The sequence below is a fragment of the Manis javanica genome, chromosome 11 (assembly GCF_040802235.1).
Source record: "Manis javanica isolate MJ-LG chromosome 11, MJ_LKY, whole genome shotgun sequence".
NCBI classification, from domain to species: domain Eukaryota; kingdom Metazoa; phylum Chordata; class Mammalia; order Pholidota; family Manidae; genus Manis; species Manis javanica.
This window is the reverse complement of record NC_133166.1, coordinates 108,150,356-108,171,926: the sequence shown is the minus strand read 5'-3', so window position 1 is coordinate 108,171,926 and position 21,571 is coordinate 108,150,356. Positions and strand designations below refer to the sequence as shown.

The window sequence follows — 21,571 nt, the reverse complement described above, 5'->3', positions numbered from 1 at the left end:
GAAGCCTGAGAAAGACCAGCTTACAGAACTCATCAACGGCAAGGGTGAGAAAACGGTAGTGTCCACATCTCTTCCGTATTACAGGCCCCAAGTCAAGGCCGCTATGAGTCGTTGTAGGAAATAGGCTAAAAATGTCCTGAGAAGGGACCAAGTACCCAGCATTAAAATACAAAACATTAGTGGGAAAGATTAATAGAATACCATTATTTTTACAAAGTTTCAGTGCAATCCATCAGTGAAATGCTTGTTTCTAAAGACTCCCATAGAATATCTCACATACCTAAGGATTAATCTTTTAGGAATACAGTGACAGATCAGAGTATGGCACAAGAGACAAGTTTGATAATGTTCCAATTACTATCTTTCATTAATGATAATGGAAGATACATGGAATGTACAATAAGAAAATTAGCATTCATCAAAACCACCCAAACTTGCCACATTTCTCACAAAAGAGTGGATTCAGTAGAAATTCAAATGGAAAACAAAATAAGATGGCGCAAGGGAAGTAAACTATGCTAGTGATAAATACCTGGCCTGTCAGTCAAATGTTGAGCAAGGATATACTAATGTAAGGTCTTTCTCTAACTGCATTCCTCTTACTGATAAAACACCTATGATTTAGGTTGTATTTTCCATTTATAATCTCTTATATCACAGTATTATGTTTTTTACTTTTTCTCTATCCTTTGCACTTTCAGCAAGGGTAAAAAAATTATTCCCTTGAAGTCCAGGCCATATTAACATTATAGCTCTTTTATTTTGCTGAATTATTTGCACAAATGTGAGGTCAGGAGCTCAAGGAGCTTTGCTGAGTACCCTGCGTTTTCTCACCGCTCATTTCTGCGTGTTCATTCTCAGTTCTTTAATTCGAGATGCCAAACTATGAATTGTTGTCTTGCATTGAAATAACTCAGAACCCAACACCACACACTCCAACCAAACAGCAAAAATAAAAAAATAGAAAACCAGATCATGGAACTACACTGTGTTGGAAATGGAGTCTTCCTTTTTCTGGGTCATTTAAGGGGTTTAGTCCACAGTAATGAGACCCATTTCTTAGAATAGTGAAAAAAATTAAAATAAAAAACCCTATCTTTACCTATAAGAAAACATTATAAGCTGTCAGGACTGGAAGGTACAGAAGGGAACAAACCCAAGATTCTCATTTTAAAAGACTCCCAATTACTGACATAGTAGTGGTTAAAGAATCCTATTTTTCTGAAACCAAGTAAGTAGTGTTTCTATCTCTTTTCAACGTCAACTAAGAATGCTGGAAAGAGGTCTGTGGTGCACCTGGGCTTGAGTGACATCAGGCGACTCATCTGGTCCCTCTGAAAGTCAGCTCTTGCTCTCCTTGGTTAAATTTTTTCCTAGGTTTTTTATTCTTTTGATATGTTTATAAATGGGATTGTTTTCTTGATTTTATGATAGTTTTTAGTGTAGAGAAACAACAAAGTTTTGTACACTAATTTTGGATTCTGCAATTTTACTGAGTCCATTTATTCTAGCAGTTTTTTGGTGGAGACTCTAAGGTTTTCTGTATAGAGCACCGTGTCATCTGCAAAGAGTGGGGCTTTTACTTCTTCCTCTCCAGTCTCTGTGTCTTTGGTTTTTCTTGTGTAATTGCTATGACTGGGAATCCAATACTGTGTTGAATACAAGTGGGTTATTTTTCAGCTTTTCACTGTTTAGTATGATATTAGCAGAGGCTTTGCCATATATGGCCTTTATTAAAGTGGAAGTATCTTCCCTTTATACCCACTTTGTTGAGAGTTTTTATCATAAATGGAGGTTGAATTTTGTCATGCTTTTTCTGCATCTATCAAGATGATCATATGATCTTTATCTTTCATTCTGTCAATGCAGATTATCTCATTGATTGATTTGTAGGTGTTGAACTACATCTTTGCATCTCTTAAATCCCACTTGGTCATGGTGTGTGATCCTTTTCATGTGCTGTTGAATGCAGTTTTCCAATATCTTTTCAAGTTTTTTTTTTTTGTATCTATGCTCATCCAAGATACTGGCCTGTAATATATTTTTCTTTTTTTTTTGTAGTGTCTTTGTCTGGCTTTGGTTTCAGGGTACTGCTGGCCTCATAAAATGGGCTTGGAAGCTTTCCTTCCTCTTCAATTCCTTGGAAGTGTTTGAGAACAACAGGTATTAAATCATCTTTGAGTGTCTGGTAGAACTCACCTTGGACTTCTGTTTGTTGGGAGGTTTGGGATTACTTTTCCAGTCCTCTTACTCATAGTAGGTTCATTCAGATTTTCTATTTCTTCATGATTCAGTTTGAAAGGTAAATTTCTAGTAATTTATCAATTTATTCTAGGCTTTTTGCTACTGTGTAATTGTTCATAGTAATCTCTTATAATTCTTTGTAAGAATTCTTTGGAAGTCAGGGCTCCAGATGAATGTACAAACCCCTTTCTGAGAAGTCTCGTCTAGTCGTAGTGAGGCCAATGGGGACATAAGCATAGTGTCTCCCTGCTTGCACTCCCCAGGAGCCCCTCCATAGCCTTTGGGTGTCTGGGTGACCTGAAGTCTGTCTCTCAGGCTGAAGATCCAGGCTAAGTAATTAGGCCTTTCTCACAACAAGACTGAGGTTGCATTCCAGTGGACTTTCTGAGCGGTGTCTTAGAAAGGACGGCCGGCCAGCAGCTGTCTTGCGGTTGTTACGTTCCTGTGGAGCCACTGAACACCGGCCCTCCTGACCCAGACCGGGAGGCTGGGGGTGTGCGTTGTGCACAGCTGCCCTCACCAGGCAGCTGGCAAGCAGTGGGGCGGCGCACACTTGCCAGCTACTCTCAGCAAATTTCCAGTGTGCGATACAGTGTCACTGACCCTAGTCACCGTGCTGTACGTCAGAGCCCTGGAACTTACCTCTTATAGCCGAGAGTGTGTGTCCTTTGTCCAACATCGCCGCACTTCTCCCACCCTACCAGACCCTGGTAGCCAGCATTCCACCTTGGTTCTATGAGTTTGACTTTTGAAAAAAAAGATTCCACATGGAGTGAGATCATATGTTATTTGTGTTTCTGTGTCCGGCTCATTTCATTTAGCATTATGCCCTCCAAGTTCATCCATGTTGTCACAAATGGCAGGTTCCCTCCTTTTCTGTGGCGTCTTCACCCACTCACCTGCTGGCCGTCTCTTCAGTTGTTTCCTTATCTTGGTTGCTGTGCACAAGCCTCACTGAGCACAGATGTATCTTTAAGGTACTGTTCACTTCTTTTGGAAATATACCAAGAAGTGAGATTGCTGGACCATACAGTATTTCTATTTTTAATTTCTTGAGGAAGCTCCATATTATTTTCCATAGTAGCTGCACCAATTTACGTTCTTGCTAACAGTGCACAGGGGACCCTTTTAGCCCCCACCCTCTCCGACACTTATCTCCTGTTTTTGTGATATTAGCTTTCCTATTGGGTGTGAGGTGGTATCGCACTGTGGTTTGGGTCCTCGCCTCCCTGGTGACTGGTGATGCTGAGGGACTTTTTGTATAGCTGTTGGCCATCCGTGTGTCTTCTTTGGAAATATGTCTATTTGGGTCCTTTGCCATTTCTTAATTGGGTTATTTGTTTGTTATTGAGTTTTCTGAGTTCCATATATATTTGGATATCAACTCCTTACCCAATATATGGTTTGAGAATATTTTCTCCCTATCCGTGGGTTGCCGTTTCATTTTATTGATGTTTCTTTGCTATACAAAAGGTTTTTAGTTTGATGTTGGTTTTTCTTTTTCTAAAATCTGTTTAATTATGCACATATCTACAAGTTAACCAGTAAAAAGTAGTAATCATTCAACCATGCTAAGCCTTATGTCATGAAGAGTTGATAGTAAAATAGGCAGCCGGACTAGTAAGCGGCTGAGGGCTGAGACACGGGAGAGCTGAAGGCACAGAAGTTCCCTAGTTCAGTATAATAACAGCCGACCTCGGTGAGCCGGGGACCATGCTGGAGGTTCTATGTGCTGTGTCTCACTTAATGGTCACAGTGATTCAGCTCTGAGGTGTTATTCACATTCTACAGAGGAAACCCAGGCTTATGGAATGTAAATAATCTCAATGTCACTGAACTACAGAGTAGACAGCTGAAGATTCAGCTCCAGGTCTGTATGCCCTCAAAGACAATGCTCTCTTCCCCTGACGTGCTAACCGCTCAAGGATTTATTCATTCACTGAATAAAATGGCAGGCAAAATATATATGTTCCTGTTATCATGGAACTTAATCTGGTGGATGAATTACCTGATTGTGTTCCAAATGCACCACAATTCCAAAGATCATAATGTGGATAGAGCACTATTATTCTGCAGTGCTCAACCAGTCATGATGCTTCAATCTTCCTGTTATTATTGGTCCCATGATGTAGTACAAACGGGTTTAGCTCACAGTAATACTATCCAAAACATGCAATTAAGAGATGTGATTAGATAGAGCGGTTGGTGATGATTTTCTCACAGAATCATACAAATAAGATATAATCCAGGCAGGAATATTACAGTTCTCTGCACGAAAGAGATTCACATTCCATAGCGCTTCAAAGATGCATCCATTTTACACCTGCAGAAAGCCTACCGGGTCATACGTGCTGTGCTGATTGCTGAGGCATGTCACGCGTGCCCGCCGCTGGGAGGACATTAACACGTGTCATACTCAGTAGACTAGTCATACGTGTCAATGTCATGGTATTTGACCCGAGACTCCGTGCGCCTTTCATTCCAGTCACGGAACAGTGGACACGCATTTCTCCCTCGGGCAGCAACGGGATTGCAGGGAGCGATGCTGATCTGTGTGTCGTTTCATGTCCTTATCCAAGACCCTTTCACAACTGCATCGGCATGTGGGAAATCCTACGAATCAGTGGTTGCCCTTACATTTTAAAAGCACAGTACTAATCCATTTATGGTAACAAGGTAAAAATGTAATTACATTCTTGCTATTTTTTTAACTATGTTCTTTCTGGAAATTACACTGTTAATACTGCATATGCAAAAGAGGAGATTTCATTGCTAATGCTTGCGTAGCAAAAGGGCTAGAAGTGATCAGTCTGGATATTTTATGTGACAGTGACTGTGTGCATGTAGTTTATAAGTGGAATGATTGTTCACAGTTAACAAGCCAGCACCTTACTGTCAACATAAACCTACTTCATTTGAAATGCAGCCCGAACAGTGCACTTGTCATTAATTCAGTGACCATTTGGGGGAACTTACTAAATAGACTGCCAAATAAAATCACAGTTACCTTGTTACCTCAGGATATTGTGTCCAGAACGATAGCCTGAGAACAACGCACTCTGATGAACCCAATACTGATTCTTAACCATGAAATATGAAGGGAAAATGCATTTGCATGCGATTCAGATGTGGGTGTTTGCTGCCATTATTCATTCATCCACTCATTTCTACAAGCATTTCTTTTCTGGCCTTCCCTATGTAGTTGTGCTGCTACCAATACAAGAAGAATCACCACAGTCTTCACCCTTAAAGACCTCAATCTGGTAGTAAAGAGTCCTCATAAACTACACAACAGGTGCAACAGAGACCAGCTCTGGATCCCGCGGGAGCATCCATGTCGGTGCCCGCAGCTCAGCCTGCAGAGGACACGGGGGAGTGGCCAGAAGAGGGAGCAGCAAGGAGAGCCAACGAGCAGGGTGTGTGCGGGCTGAGGCTTCAAGGACAGGACACCACTCCAAGGAGATGAGGGACGTTCTTGTTGGAGTAAATGGCACACAAGTATGAACAGCAGGTCTCCGTCCCCTAGCACAGGGCCCTGGTGCAGAATGAGCCTGCACTGGTTATTAGTTACATCAATGAACTGTTCTGTTCTAGTTGTAGTCATGGAGGGAGAAATGCTCACGAGCTGAACTAGAACAACCATAGAAGCAAAGGAGGACCCGTTTGAGACAGAGATAAGCAAAACCAGGAGGGTTTGGTGATTGTCTAGATGGAGATATGCGGAGCATTCGAAGATCTCTGACTGAGATGAATAGAGGACAGCTATGCCTTTAAAGTAGAAAATGAACGGAATATTTCAAAAGGAATGAAGAGTGAGTCCTTGGTCATGGCACGTTTAGGGGTATTTTTAAGGCAGGTGGATGGACAGCTCTCACAAGCATTGGCCCTGATCAAAGATCTGACCATTAGCATTACAGGTAAAAGGCAAAAAACATAAGCATCGCAAGTGTCTCAGGGAGGTACCGCACTGTGAGCGGGGCTGAGGGCTGCTGACGGGGGGATGCTACAGAGTGCACACGGGGCTCAGCCAGGTAAGCGCCCCGGACGCGTGCTGCCCGGAACCCTCCCACCAGCCCTGGTGCTCTGCCTGGGCCGTGGAGAGAGAAGCCACACTACCGTTACTCAGGACAGACCGAGAGGACGGAGGAGGAGGCAAAATGGCTAGTGGACTTCATATCCTGTAGCCCACCTACAGTTTATCCACAAGGACAAAAAGTGGAAAGGTAAGAGCCAACATGGCGGGATCTGGGCATGTGGTGTCCGCTGTGAAGTTAGCAGAGAGTCGCTGGGCTTGCAAATAGAAGTGGTTATAATTCCCAGAAGAATTTTCTAAGACCAGCTCCGTGAAACAGTGTGCTATTGGCTATCTGATTAAATGAAACGAAGACTTCCTGTAGGCGTCCTCAGGGGCATGGAACATTTGCTCTCAATCACAAGAGTTGGTAGTGAAAATGTGCTCTGCATGGGGCATGACATGTCACACACTGTCCAGCTATTTGAAAAACATCAAATACATAAATCAGTGTCCAAACAGAACTGTGCAAAACAGGCAGTATATGGACAAGAAATCTGTAGGTAGCCCTGAGACTCCAGCTCTAATTTGTCCCCTAACGTTGCCAAACATTCATAATTCATCAACAATAACACTTAAAGTCAATTAGAAATAGCATTTCAGGGGCTCAGATCAGATAATTTGATAATGTATGCATCTGTACTGTTTGCCAGTGAAATGCCCAATGTTATTTAATAAATAGTTTAGTAAGATTTATCTTCATCAACTCATTTTTCAAGTATTTATTTGCAACAATTTCTGTAATTTCAAATCTGCATTATGTACAGAATGGTAATTTAAAATTTTCGTATAGAATTTTTGTCCAATAAAGAATATATATTTGAGAATGAAGAAATGCTGACTCATTTAACCATTAGAAACATTGTTTATTATTCACTAAGTGCTACAGTGCTATTTACAAAAATAAAGTGGACTGTGGAGATACAAAGATGAACATGACATGGTCCCTACTGTCTTGTTTATGATATTGGAAAAACAGTGCAAAAAAATTAATACACATAAAAAACTAAAATGGAGCAAATAATTATGGGAAATTGAAGGTCATCTAGAGGGAGCCAGAGGAAAAATGAAAAAATGTTTTAAATGATAAGCAATCAAATACTAAAAGGATTGAGAGGGCTGGTGGAATTTATTCTACCTTCGCAAGTCACACTGTGGGGGCTATTTGTTAACTGTGTCCCCAAAAGACCCCCAGGACAGGCCATTCTCAGCCATGGTTTTGGGTGGAGTTGCAGTAGGTTTAAGGATCACCTATACCCGTAACGACTGGTTCAGGAAAGAAGACATGGTGAAGAGAAGGCTGTTAAGACTTGTGGGGGCTTCTTCATGTCCAGGAGCACCCTAACGAGACCCTCTTCTCAGCTAGACAAGGACAAGAAAGGATGGAGCCCTGGGAGCTGTTTGCAGCCATCTTGCACCTCTCTGCCTGCCGGGAGGGGACTCAGCACTGAAGGGGCATGGCTGAAACATGCAGGGATGAGCCCAGGTCTACCATGAGCTCTGAATCAAATCATGCTTCATGGTTATGAGAGCAAATTCCTTTTATTATATAGAGATTAAGTTGCATGATCTACATCCTGCAACATAGAGAGGCCTAACCTATTTAAAAATTAATAAAAATGAAACCTACTGGGTTTGCAATTCTCTGAGCTCCTTTCCTTCCCTCAAAATAACAAGCATGTTTAATATCAACATAAGCACCTGAAATGATGGGAAGGATTATGAAATATATCTAATAACATGTTGCGTGCAGAAATGCGGCACAAAGCAACTTTTTTTAGAGCAAACCTAGGTGCAGAATTTTGTAAATAAAGTGGACTTAATCCGCATTCTAAAGGGGAATGTTGTGTCCCTTTCCAAACGTTTTTGCGTTCTGTGAGTGCAGACAATCTGAAAAGAAACCAACACACCCAGAGTAAGGTAAGGGTCAAGCCCAGAGGAGGCTTTTTAAAACAAGAGACAATGAATGAAAGTTACTTGATGTGAAATGACACCGGCTCTAAAGTATGGAAGGTCAAATGAAAACTGAAGGGGGCAGATAATCTATTCAATGTCTAGATGATACTATAATTATCACGTTAGGAAACTGTACCACAATACTTTATCAACTCTTAAGTGTGCAGATTGTTAGCTTTGATTATATTTTTAAGACATCTGTCTGTAAGAATGCATACACAGGTAACATGTGAATAGAATGAAGCAGCTTTCTCAGCCTAAACGCCCAAAGGTCTTAACCAAACAGGATCATTTTTAACCGTGGGAATGAAGGAGATAGGGAAAGGTTCTGGTTAATTTAGTGGCCTGCCTTACCAAGTAATCTGAATACTATTTTTACCTTTTTAAAAAGTTGTTTTTAAATTTTGAAATAATATAAGTTACAAAGGTAATAGAGCACTGGCCTTCACCTGGCTTCCCCCGGTGGCTCCATCTTATATTCTTGTAGCACAATATCAAAACCAGGAATTTGACACTGGAACAAGGTGTATGTAGTTCTACATCTTATCGCATGTATGTGTGTAACCATGACGACTGGAATACAGACCTACGGTATTATCACAGAGATCTCTCTCCCCAGCCTCTGCATTCACACCCACCCCATCACCCGCCGAAACAAGTTTCACGTGGCAATACTGACTCTTCTTAGACAAGGCGCCTATTTGGTCCCCAGCCTTGAATTAAAGTCATGACCCATTAATAGTCTTCCTCCTCAACTTTAAAAACAATGCAATAAAGTTCAATTTCCAAACTTATTTCCTTTATTCGAGAACTTCGTTTGGTGCGCGCACACACACACACACACACACACACACACACACACACACACACGCACGCCTGATGCACGGGGAATCCCCGTCTCCAATCACTCTTCCGGTGTAGATTCCCCCTGAGGTCCCTCCTTAGCCTTCCAGGTTTTAGACCCTTTTTACAACAGCCAGCAGTCTTCATATCCCGATAATTAATTTATCATCCCAACACAGGCAACAGGTTTGCAAAGTAAGTTCCCAATGTACTCATTCCCTACGGGAGTCACGCTGGACGGTAGGGTCGTTTCAGTCAGCACCTACGACGAGAGCCCAGACGGGCTCACAGGGTCGTGCGGTCAGTTCGGACACCGGGAAGACGGGCGGAGGGGGTCTGCGGGCCCAGGGGCCTGGCGAGGCGGCCGCGCTGCTCGCTGCGCTCTGGCCCCGGAGGGGATCCCGGCCGCTGGGGGCCCTTCGGACACGACGGCGAGAACTGCGTTTCGCGCAGCCTGGGAGCACAGCGAGCGGCCTGCCCATGGCTGGTTCTGCGGACGGATCCCAGAGCCCAACAGTCACCTTTCACTTGGAAAAAAATGGGCTACTGAGAACGCGGGCCCGCAGACCAGGAGCCGCACGTTGTCCGCGGCCCCGCGTCGGCTGCGCAGAGAACTCACTTCGCGGCCGCGCGTGGGCGCAAGAGGCTCGGCCCGCCGGTTCGCCTCTGGCCCCGCCCCTGGCCCCGCCCACCACGGACCCCACCGTCTCCTTCCCGCCCACCATCCTGGCCCCGCCCCGCCGCCGCCTCCCGCGGCGGCCAGGCGGACTCCCGCGCGCATGGGCGCCGCGCTCCGGAGGGCGCCCGCCGCGGCCCAGCCCCCGAAGCCTGTCAGGGAGGCAGCGCGGCTCCGACAGCAGCCCGGCGTGACCCTCGGCTCCGCCGCTGAGGGAGGCCGCCCGCAGGACGGGCCGGACGCGGAGGAAGGGCTTCCGGCGAGCGGGGGGCTCACGACCGCGGAGCGGAGGGTCGCGGAGCTGCACGCGGCCGCCTGCGCGGTGAGGCCCCTCCGCCCGGCCCGGCGCGCGCGCCCGCCTCGGGCCTGGCCCTGAGCCCGCCGCGGCTTCCTGTTCCGGCAGAGCGGCGCGTCCGTGCCGGGAGCGCGGGCCGAGGCCCGCGTGTGCATCCGCGTCGGGGCCGCCTCACGTGCGCGCGGCGGGCGGGCGCGCGTGCGCGGTGCGTGGGTTGGGGCGGCGTGTCGGGACTTGGTAGGGGGCTGGGGAGTCCGAACAGTAGGTGTGTGTGTATGTGTGTTACCAAACGCTTTGCCATCCACCGATTTTAATGAAAAATAAAACAAACTTATTTTTAATCTATTTTAATTCTGGCTACCGCGTTTTCAGCCTTTTCCTCCGCCCTGACAAAGCACAATTGCAAAGGAAACTAGCGTCAGGCGTTTGTTTACTTTCTTCCTGGGCAACCTTGAGCTGTGCTTTCTTCTGTTTGTGGGTCTGACAGCTGCTTGTGAGTCCCGAAGCCAAACCTTGTCATCTCCCCTCCCAGTTTCTAACACCTCGGACTAAGCGAGTTTAAAGGTAGCATATTTATATTTTTGTTGTATTGAGAAAGCAAGTGAATTCTGTAGTAAAGACACAAAAACGGTGTGCAGGTGCCGTAGCTGGCACCTGTGCGAGCAGTACGTGTCAGAGGCGCCGCCGCGTGCCGCCCGAGCCGAGCGGGTACAGAGCTCCGTGGGGGCTTTGATCGTTCTTGTGTATACCCTTAAAAGTCACTTGTGAAGTTTGTTCGCCATTATATTTTATTTTCATTGTGTTTTCATTGCTGGATCGAACACCAGCAGCGTGTGAAGACGGGTTCAATCAACCTGGGAAAGGAAAGAAACTTTTTCTCCCAAGCGGGAATCTGCACTTGATTCATCCGGGTCTGGATCATAGGTTAAATGCCTGTCCCAGACCCTAAGTAAACCCAGTAACAAGTTTCTTGTTTTCTCTTTTCTAACAAATCAGAGCCCCTCACAGCGGCCGCTCTCTGGCCTTTTCCCACGCTGATCCTGTCACTGGGCAGCTGGTTCTCCACGCAGACTGTCAGCACTCGTGCCACATCTTTGTCGGTCGCCACCGTTGCCTGGGGCTCATTTACTGAGGACGAATTAAGTCTGGGCACCAGTGAGCTCAGAGTTCCTCCATGGACCCGAGAGGCAGGACAGGCAGGGGGCCCGGAGTGGGCTGCTAGGCTCCCGGGGCCGGAGCATCGCCCTCGAAGAGGGAAGAGACGGCTGCTCAGAGCTCCCAGCCTTTGGTTTGGTTTTCTTTCTTCCAGGTCTTCAAATATGGGCTTTGTAAGTAAAGAAGCGAGGCCTTGACGACCGGTCATTCTGAGGCGGTGCTTCTGGTTTCGTGCGGTCGCCTCTGTGCTCCGCGACGGCTTGGGAGGCCCCTCAGGGGGCCCTGCCCGCAGGGCTGCTGCTGCCCGGGCTAGCTTTGCTGGGCGCCTTGGGGCAGAGCCACACTTGAACTAGTTTGTCCTTTCGCTCCACGCTTTACTCATGAAACATAGTTGGTTAAAACCTCAACCAGAATAAAATATTCATCCATTAAGGAAGACACTCTGAACACGTAGTTTGTGGCACATGCAAAACTTTATGATAGAAGACATTCAAGTTTCATGCATATTTTAGTGAAACGGCCCTACACAAAGGCGATGCAGATGACTGCATGGTAAAAAGCTTGTATATAAAGCCCAGGAGAAAGTTCCTCTACGAAATATCAAGGCTAAATAATGTTGTTCACATGGCCCAAATCCACAGAAAAGGTTGTGTTACCTATTTAACCCAACGTAGTGGGACACTTTTGTAAAACCAGGCTCGAATGGAGAGTGTGCTTCCTTGACATCTGCACTGGTGAAGCAAAAGTTGCTTTTTATCAAATTTGTGAAAGCAGTGGGTATTAATATGTCAAAACAGTACTTTTTCACTTAAAAACAACAATCCAAAAAAAAAAAAAGAAAATAGTGTAAAATGTGCGACATCATAAAGGTAAAGAAAAGTGTTCAGTAATAGCAAAAATAAGGCTTTTCTATAAGGACTGCTGGTTTTGATTAGCACCTTCTGTATGTTTAAATCATTATCCACATATTTTAAGTAGTGAAATTGCAACTGCAACTTCTGAGTGAAAGTTCATTTTCAGCCTCTTAAGCTCTTAAAGTAATCTAAATCACTTGTTTTAAACTTGTTACCTAGACACTGAGTGAAAAATACCTGAGCAGTGGCTACATAGTTACAGGGTATAGAGGAGTTCTTGTTTTTCCATCAACTTCTCATTTTTCTCAAATGGTGTACTTTCTGCTTATGTCACATAAAGTTGGACTGTGTATAATGTTGGAATACATTCAGTCTTTAATTGCAAGTGCCACCAAAATTGCCTGGGAAGAAGTTAAATACTATTTAAGGAAAATTTTGCAATATTTTATGAGTAGAAGTTGTGGTGAGGAGATATGATGAAGACTGAGATTAAGGAATTGTTTCATTTCATTATTCTTCAGGCTGGCCAGCTGACCTACGTGGATCCGGCCACTGGGCACGTGGTGCTCACAAAGCTCGCCCACTTGGAGAGAGGCGGATGTTGTGGCTCTGCCTGCAGACATGTGAGTGGCAAATACTCTCATTGCGGTAGTAGTTCTGCTTCTGTGACTTCATAAATACCTATTAGTTGAAAAACAAGTCAAATAAAAAACTAAGTAGACCTGGAGTACATTTTTCACAAGCTACTTTAGTCAAGGACAATGAAGTCCTTAGGACCAACATAGGACCTTTAAAGTTCACAGAATTTTGTAACATTTCACTGTGAGCATCAATTTTTTGAAATGCTGTGATTTGAAAATGATGACAGTTCTTTGATATAAGGAAACTTTTCATGAGTTTTCAAATAAGTTGTGTTTACTAGGCAAACACAAAGAAGTCAGGAAAAGAAATCCAAAATATTGCAAATTAGATCCTGGAATAAATTTTTTCTTTATTATTAGCTGAGTATTTTTCCAGTAATGAGAAGTAGGTTTCATTTAAATGATAATTTTCTTTCTTTATTCCTTCCCTCCTTCCCTCCTTTTCTCCTCCTCCTTTCTCTCTTTTCCTGTCTCTCATTCTTTCTCTGGTTGTTTCTTCTCTGCCTTTAAAATAACCATGAAACTAGCACCCCAAACTTAGTGCTGTGTATCACCTAAAATGTATATTTCAGTGACTATATTTCTCTATATTCACTGATTAAGATGAACTAACTAATCCTTCCCTATTTTGAGGAAAAAAAAGATATGGGATGGGTTATTCACTATACCTTTTTAATGGCGCACTAGTTGGATAAACTGTTGCAGAGTTAGGATTATAAACAGATAACAACCTCTGTTTTCAGACCACTTTGATTATATGTTTTGGGGCAAGAAGGTTTTATTTTCTTAAGTGACCCACTTTGTAATTAAGGAATGGGCAGTAAGTGCATACATTAACTGTGGCCAGTATTGAGGAATTAAGTCTTCACCTTGTGTCTCTTCCTACCTGCCGCACACCAGGTCAGTGCGGAAGAGCTTACATAACTGAGGGAGTGGGGATCTCCTGAGACTGAGTTTTTGACAGTGAAATTCTTCATTCTATTTACATCATCATTGGAAGATAGAAGGTTGGAAGGATGCATTTAAGAATTCTTGACCCCTAATTAGGACCATTTGCCAGAAGTTGCCATTATCCTCATCTTAGTCTGCAGGACCTGATAGATCAAATGATCTGTATTACAGATCATTGACAGTCTCTTTTTTTCACAAGGAGAAGTGTACTTTTAAAAGATGATTGTCATACAATTCAATAATAATTTGCTCTGTTTCTTTTGCAGTGTCCATATGGTCAAGTGAATGTTAAAGATCCATCTAAAAAGAAACGATTCAATTCATATTTTTATGTTTGACCACAATTTCATCTCTGTTTCACCATCTAGCTGAGACTTTATTTAAAAAAATGAAATAAAACCCTAATCCAGAATGCTCTGTGGGGTGCTAGTCCTTGAGCACTAGTTTAATCTTAAGTACATATATTAACATCAATAAAATGAAAAAGCGAGCAAATGTTTGTGTGTTTCTGAAGTGGCACATTGATAGCTATTTTCCTTTCTTTTTGCTTCATTACCACACACATATGTTGAAGAAAGAAAATAATGACTGTTCCATTAAATAAATAGTAGCGATCAGGTCACATTAGTAATTCTTGATTTTTCACATAACCTCAGTTCTCCTGTTTTCTCCTCAGTGTTAGCAACCCGAGGGAGGTTGCTGGCAAATAGGCTACGAATACATCCTTCATTTTATTTTTATCTTCAGCTGTGAGGAGACTGATATAATGCTAAACTGTGCAGCATATGAGTGCCCAGGAAGTGCCATCCTGCGTCAAGAAATGCTCTCATCTTCCATCTGTTCTCTCAATAAAAACTTTAAATCATTCTGACATGGGGTCAGGCCGCTTACGACGCTTTTCTCTCCCACACTTACCTCCTCCATTTCTTGTGGCAAAGCCCAGCCGATCCATCCCTAGAGCATTCTGGGTAGCTGTGCATCTGTGCCCCACGCTGCAGCCTCATGGAAGCCCCGTGGGCATCAGTCTCCGGCCTGGGGCAGTAGTTCCTCACAGGGGCCATTGTCTGCACGCCTTCCTCCCTCTCCTCTGAGGCTGCTGTGGCCCAGGAGACCTTGCCCTTCCCAGTGGAAGCTGTTCAGTGAAATGAGGCTGCTGCCTGCTTGCAAGGCTGGCTCTGCTCGGACCTGACCGTCAGCCTTTCTCCCTGCAGAACCTAAAAGGCTCCCAAACATCTCGGGGGGGCTGTGTGAGTCTCTGCCAGTGTGGCCTGGAGTTTCAGAGATCTTAATTCTCCCACATTCAACTCAATGTAAATGCACTTCTAAGCTGCAAAATAAGTGAAAAAGAAGCCCAGTTAAGAGTCTGGTTTTCCCCTTGATTGTGACCTACATTCTTTGTATGTCAAATATTAAAGTGTTACCCAGGTTGTTGGCATTTTTTTGGTGCCCTGGTTTGGTTGGCACTTTGTGATGCCCATGTGCCCAACCTCCGAGGATGTAAAAAGCAGTCCTGTGGCCGGCTGGTGGTCCTCTCCAGGAATCACTCTGAGAGGGGAATCAGAAGGGGGTCAGCGTTGTGCTTGTGGAGGCAGTTAGTCTGTCCAGGAAGGCTGACGGGCTCCTGGAGCCGATTTCCTTTCCATTCTCAGCTCAAGGAGCAACCGGCTAGCTGCCTGTCTCCCACTAGCTTTGGAGATTACCAAGGCCGTTTTCTGGGTTGGGGCCTCAGCAGTCTACAGCGGGAGGAGAGAGAAATGGAGCCTTCCAAGTCCATCTTTCTGGAGGAACAAGAGAAAGAGGAAAAGAAACTCATTTCACAAAGGGGCCCAGAAGTGAGGCAGGGTTTTGAGAAAGCCCTTTGGCAGGCGGAAATAACACGGGATGCCTCCTGCCTGGAAGCAGCTCTTTCTTCCTTCCAGTGCAGGTCTCGAAGTAGGAACTGGCCCCCAAAAGGGCCCCATGTCCATCACGGAGGACCCCCGTGTGAGGCTCACCCCGGCAGAACTTCAGGCCTTGCTGGTAACAGCAAAGGAGCCTCTGGCGGGGAGGGCGGGGCTCGTAGTCTTCCTGCGTCGGGGGCGGGCAGCCAAGGTCTGAGGTTCGCTGTGGTTCTGGGGAGATGCTGGTGAGCCACACGTCAAGGGTACCAGCGGGCGGGTGCTCCCACATTAAACACAATATGGCCACATAAATGGGGCTCGCTGCGGGAGTTTCAAACTATATTGTATTCGCACATTGTAAAGTAAAAATCCAGGTTTCTTAGCGGGTGTGTGTATACAAACACGTGGATGCCAAGAAATCGAGACCTCCCCGTTTAAATGAACCCCGATGCTGCTCCACTTCCACGGTTTCTAGGGACTCCCACCACAAGGCATCATAAATCAGGGGAGGCTGGTTTCTACATCGTCGTGGAAGGACCCACGGAAGCTGGGGAGCCCTGTGGGGTGGAGGGGGTGGAGAAGGTACTGCCCCTGCAGGTGGGCCTTCCCCAGGGGCAGGGCCCTGCCCGCCAGTCCTCGCAGCAGGTGGGTCACCGCGCACACTCCCGACAGCAGAAGCCACGCTGGCCCTAGGATTTTGGGAGCAACGAAGGGAAGAGCTTTTGTTTTCCCCCCTGTGAAACTTGGGGCTCCCGAACCGGGTGTGTTTGGACAGCGGGGACCACGCGAAGGGGACTGGTCCCTGGCGGGGCGCCTGCGCTTAGCCGATCCGCCTGCTCCACCACCGGAGACCAACGGGGCGCAGCTCGTTTCCAAAGGTTGGGCAAGGGGGCCGGCTACCCGGCAACCGGCCCCTGGCCGTCGTGTGGGCACGTGGAGACCTCCCAGTCCCGGGGTAGCTCGGAAGGAGCATCGTCCTCCGGGCCAACACTGGCAGTTCAATCGTCTCTACACCGGGGCACAGGCGTGGACGGTGGACAGACGTCTGTCCTGGAAGGAGGGTTCACAAATCGGGGCTGTTTTTCACTCTCCTGCAACAAACAATTAAAAGGCATTTCTGGGGGTGTCAAAGCTATCCCCTCCCCGCAGGAAAAAGTTAGAAGGATGCCCGAGCATGTGTGAGAGTGCGTGCCGGGTGGGCGGCGCCCCACGGGGAGCCCCGCAGAGCCCGGCCCCAGGCGCGGGTCCGGGAGGCGCGCGCCGTCCTCAGGGTCTCCGCTGCTGTTCGTCTCGCCGGTGCGTCCCCGCCCCACAAACGGGTTCAAGTTTGGGCTCATGGCTCCCCTTTCTGAGACTATGGGTCACAGAGGGTAAACCCGAGAATCCTGGCTCCGGAGGGATGGGGACTCGTGACGGCCGCATCTTCCCACCCGAAATCTGTGCTTGAAGTGCGAGCTTCGGTGTGCGCCTCAGGGAGGGAGCGCGCGCGCGTGTGCGCGTGCGTGTGCTTGTGTGTGTGCGTGTGTGTGTGTGTGTGTGCGTGTGCAGAATGTATGTGTTAATCAAATACCTAAAATGGTTCATGAGCCCGAAGAGGATGGAACCCGCCGCCTCGGACGGGGCAGAGTGGAGTCGCGAAGCTCTTTGGGGTGGTGTCGCCGCCCGTCCCCCGACGGCCTCGCTAGGAGCCCCGACGCCGCCCCCGAGGCTTGACCCCCGCGACCGGCTGCGAAAACGACCGAAATGGGGCTTGGGGGGTCTCGCAGCTAGAGGCGGGGTGAGAACGGACACCGGAATGAGGCGAACTTAGAAGGTGACCTCGCGGGCCGCGGGGCTGGTGGCAACCGCAGTGAAGACCGTGTCCGGGGGAAGGAGCGCTCCGGCCCCGTGCCCGAGCCCCGGTGCAGACCTGGGATGGAGGTGGGGGACTCAGAGCGCGCGCCCTCGGGGCCCGCGCCGGACCTCCTCCCGGAGCTCGGCCGCCGCAGCCGGGGCGCCGCGGGGCGGGGCTGTGCGGGGAAACGGCCAGCGCCACGCGTCCCGGCCCCTCCTCCGCCTCCCCGCCGCCCCTGGGAGCCTGAGACCGGGCGGCTGCGCCGGCGCTCGTCGCCCCGGGTTGGGTGAGTCGCATCCCCACCTTCCAGCCGGACCCGGCGGAGGGGCCGCCCCGGGCGCAGGGCACGTCCCCGGGCGCCGGAGGCAGGCGCGCTGCCGGAAGGGGAGGGGGCGGGGGCGGCTCGGATCCCTCCCCGCGGGGCCGCCGCCGGCCGTCTATGCGGCCCCAGCTGGCGCGGCGTCCCTGAGGCTCGGGCTCCGGGGGGGCGAAGGCGGCGGGGACCGGGAGGCCGGGAGGCCGGGGCCCAGCGGCCTCGGGACACCCTGGGCTTTATGAGGCCGCGCGACGCCCAGGCCCCCATTAACACCTCCCCGCCTGTTGGGAGGCCGGGAGGGCGGGCGCGGCCCGGAGCGTGTCCCCGGCACCGGCCTGCGCCCGTGCCCTCTGCCCGCCCCCGCCTCCCCCTCCAGTTTGGAAGCGTAAACAGAAAATAAAAGGCAGGTGGAGGGGCCTGCGGGTCAGAGGTGAGGGATTCGGGTCAATTCCGACAGACCCAGGGGGAGACTGCCTTCCATCCATCGCTTTATTTACTTGGATTAACAGCGGAACCGTCTGCGGGCCGCCGCCTCCCGCCCTCGCCCGCCCAGGGCCGGGTTCTGGGGGGAACTGCACCCCAAGGCAGGACCCCAACGGCTGTCTGTGGGAGGCACGCGCGCCGAGGAGCTGGCGAGGCAGGCCGGCCCCACCGGAGCGCTCGGCACCTGGGCGCGCGGCGCGCCTGGCGGTTGGCGCGCGTCTGGGGCGCGCGGGGGAGTCCCGCCCGGCCCCGCTGCTGACTGCGGCTCTTCCGCGCCTGCAGCGTCCGCCGTGCTGCGCCCCGCCCGCGCTCCCGGGATGCTGGCCGGCACCCCTCTGGAGGCAGGTGAGTGGCACGCCTGCTGCCCTCCCGTGTCCGCGGCCCTCCGCCGTGGGCCGGAGCGCACGCGTGGGAGTGCGAGTCTGCACGTGCGTGTGCGCGCTTTCGTTGGGTGGCAGGCGGAGGGATGCACGTTGGTCTCGGAAATTGAGTCGCGCCCCGCAGGCGCTAACGCACGGCCTCTCCGGGAACGCCTCGGGCGGGGCGCGGGGCCGGAGGTCACGGGGCGCGGGGCCCAGCCGCCAGAGGGCCGCGGGGAGACGCGGCTTCTGACCTGCGGAGGGCTGGGCTGCAAGCTGGCTTCTCCCGCATTGCCCTGCTCAGTCCCACCCTCGCGGCCGTCAGGTGCAGGGCTTCGGGTTCAGAAGCGCGCCTCCCCGTCAGGCCTAGGGCCCCCGGGGCCCCAGGTGTGGAGGGAGGGCCCGGGCGGGGCGGCGGCGGCCCGCAGAGGTGCGCCCGGGGACGCGGGGCGCGGGCCCCTCCATCTGTTCTGGCGCGCGGCTCTATGGAAGATACAGGGTGACAGGGACAGAGCGCAGCGGACTGGTGGCTCAGCCTGGCCCTGCCCGCCTCGGTGGTGGTAGACCGAGGCTCCCTAACCCACTGGTGGTCACCGGCCTGGGGCCACCCGCTCACCTCCGGCCCGGAGCAACTGGAGCGCTGGGCGCGCAGTTCCCAGCCCTGGCGTCCCCGGCCCTGAGGGGCTCACTCCTGGGCCGAAACCCGGACACCTGTTCTGGAGCTGCACCTTTCAGACCCAGGACTCCTCAGGCAACTTAATAAGGTCGGGAGGAAAGGTGACCTCTGCCCTTTTGAGGACAAATCAAGGGACACAAGATCTTGGCCTCCAAAATCCAGGTCCAAAGACCTTGAGTGGCCTGTGCTCTCGACAGACGCCGGTCAGCTGGGTTTTTTCTCCTCCGAACCCTGAGCCCTGCATTCCCTTCAGCTCCCCTCCGCCTCCCGTCTGGGGAGTTTGGGCCGCCGCCTGCCCAACGTTGCTGCCCTCCTGGGGATCCCCGGCCCCTGCGACCTCAGTCCCGACTCGTCGGCTGCGCCGGATCTGGCCGCCTGCTTTCCTGGAAGCTCCCACCGTAGCTGGATGGGTGGCCGCAGAGCAGAAAGAAGAGTGGGCTGCCTGTGCCCGGTCGCGCGGCCGGGAGGTGGGGCAGTACCTGGTCAGGGCCCTGCTCCGCTGCTCTGAGCGGAGCTTTGAGTTCAGAGGGGACTCGAGGAGATCGTGTCCGAGCGGCGGGCGGGCGATCCCTGTGCACCTGTCCTGATGCGAGAGGCGAGGGCTCGACTCCTGTGGAGCGCCCACGGGCACCCCGGGGTGCTGGATCCCAGCCGTCCCCCTGAAAGGCTAAAGAAAGCAGCGCCACAACGACGCTTCAGCGCGCTTACTGTCCGTGGGGAGCGAGGCAGCCCCTCTTAGCGAATTTCCCGGGACTCCAAGACAAAAGGTTAGGACAGCCCAGGGCACACGCCCAGCTCCCAGAGCACCCTTTCCTCCTCCCCTGCACTGGGCTCTGCTTTCTCTTTAAGGGACTGTGGCTGGGCTGGACCTACGGGGAGCAATTTCTGCAGAACTAACGGGGTCATCCCAAACCCCGAGGTTTCTGCACACTTCCTGCACTGGTGGAGAAGGGAGGATCCCGGCAGCTGGCTTCTTTATGGGAAGTAGCAAATCTCACTGGGTGCAGGAATTTATCATCTGAATTTTATAGGGAAAAGCAGGCATAGCTGGGATCCCACCCAGAAGCGGAGTGCGGCAAGTGCTGTGCCCTGCTTGGTCCTGAAAGAGTGTTAGCAAATAGGTGTGGGACGGACGAATGAATGAATGGTTGGGGGGCTGGCAGGATTTCTGTGTGGGGCTTCCCTGGAGACTCTTCAGAAAGTTCTGGCTTTTTCCTAGATGTTTGTTAAACTTTCACTTCGTGAAGTCTCCAAATTTCATCTCTTGGTAAGAGGGAGTGGAGGTCTGGGGTCAAAACCCAACAATAGCCAACTAATTGCAAACGCCACCGTTGGAGGGGGGAGAGTTTAGCTTAGAAACTAGACAGAGTGGGTCCTCGGATTCAACATTTACTTTCTCCTTGGAGTTCCTTTGGGTTAACTGACTGACGTTCTCGAGCCGCCTCCTCTTTCTTGCCCTGCTTGGGGTCCGAGTCCATTTCGCTGCTGACCTGTGGGAAGGCATTCTGCCCCTTTGTGAGAGGACCTGCTGTCTCTGAAAGGGCTGCTGCCCCCGGTCCTCTCTGGGCCCCTTCATTTATACACGTGGGTTTGCAAAGCTCATTGATTTCCATCCAAAGGAGCTAATTACATTACTTACAGTAAATAGCAGCCCTGCTGTCCGGTACGGCTGCCAAAGTGAGGGGGAGGTCTCCAGCTTAGTTCACTTGATTGGCTTCATTTTTGTGTGAAATTGTGTTTTATGAGCTGTATTCTGGCACCCGGAGGACTGTAACGGCGTCCAGTCTGCAAATAACATTATTTTTAACCCTGAAGAGAGAGCAAGGGAAGCGGCGCAGTCTTGGGTTTCACGGGAGAGGTGACCCCAGCGGCATCAGGAGGCGCTGCTCGGAGACGGGCAGTCAGGCTGCTGCAGGGCAGCCTCTCCCTCCCCAGGGCCTTGCGCTGCGTCCTTCTTCCCCTTCTCGTCCTCTTCCCTTCCTGCTCTCCCTTCACCTTTGCAGACATGGCCAAGCTCCGGTTGTTCCCACAGGGGCAGGGAGTCTGCACCAGGCACTCCTCCTTGGTAACCAGGAGGTGTCGAGCGCCACAGTTCCTAGGAAAGCCACCGTTAGGGCGCGGTGGGAAACTGAGGCAGGTGAGAGGGAGGGTCACAGTGGAGAGCAGCTGGGCTTCCTCCTCTCTCTGGATAAAGCGGGGCTGGTGGCTGCCTCTGTTCTTGTGCTTAGAGCTCCTGCGGGGTTTGCATGAATCGACAATATCAGAGTATTGTGGACACTTTTTAATAGGGCCAAGGAGGGGCTGTTGCAATGGGAACAGAGGGAGACAGAACAATC

At 50.0% G+C, this 21,571-nt stretch overlaps 2 protein-coding genes across 2 annotated transcripts in view; both read left to right on the top strand.

Moving 5' to 3' along the window:
• Window positions 1-9,320: 9,320 nt before the first annotated feature.
• On the top strand, window positions 9,321-14,558 carry C11H1orf53 (chromosome 11 C1orf53 homolog). The gene is made up of 3 exons (XM_037004714.2): window positions 9,321-10,113; window positions 12,617-12,718; window positions 13,954-14,558. The coding sequence occupies exons 1-3, from the start codon at window positions 9,322-9,324 to the stop codon at window positions 14,023-14,025; spliced, it is 966 nt and encodes a 321-aa protein (XP_036860609.1). The 5' UTR covers window position 9,321; the 3' UTR covers window positions 14,026-14,558.
• A 2,981-nt stretch (window positions 14,559-17,539) lies between these two features.
• LHX9 (LIM homeobox 9) overlaps window positions 17,540-21,571 on the top strand; it is a 56,519-nt gene continuing 52,487 nt past the window's right edge. The window contains exon 1 of the mRNA XM_073217212.1: window positions 17,540-17,687. The gene's annotated coding sequence lies outside the window, so the exon portion shown is untranslated. The remainder of the gene's footprint in view (window positions 17,688-21,571) is intronic.

What these genes read in the sequence shown, in the direction of transcription:
- C11H1orf53 (XM_037004714.2), top strand. Translation starts at nt 9,322, where the DNA reads ATGTACTCATTCCCTACGGGAGTCACGCTGGACGGTAGGGTCGTTTCA. An exon ending in TGCACGCGGCCGCCTGCGCG is followed by an intron (nt 10,114 to 12,616) that starts GTGAGGCCCCTC and finishes ATTATTCTTCAG; the next exon opens with GCTGGCCAGCTGACCTACGT. An exon ending in GTGGCTCTGCCTGCAGACAT is followed by an intron (nt 12,719 to 13,953) that starts GTGAGTGGCAAA and finishes TTTCTTTTGCAG; the next exon opens with TGTCCATATGGTCAAGTGAA.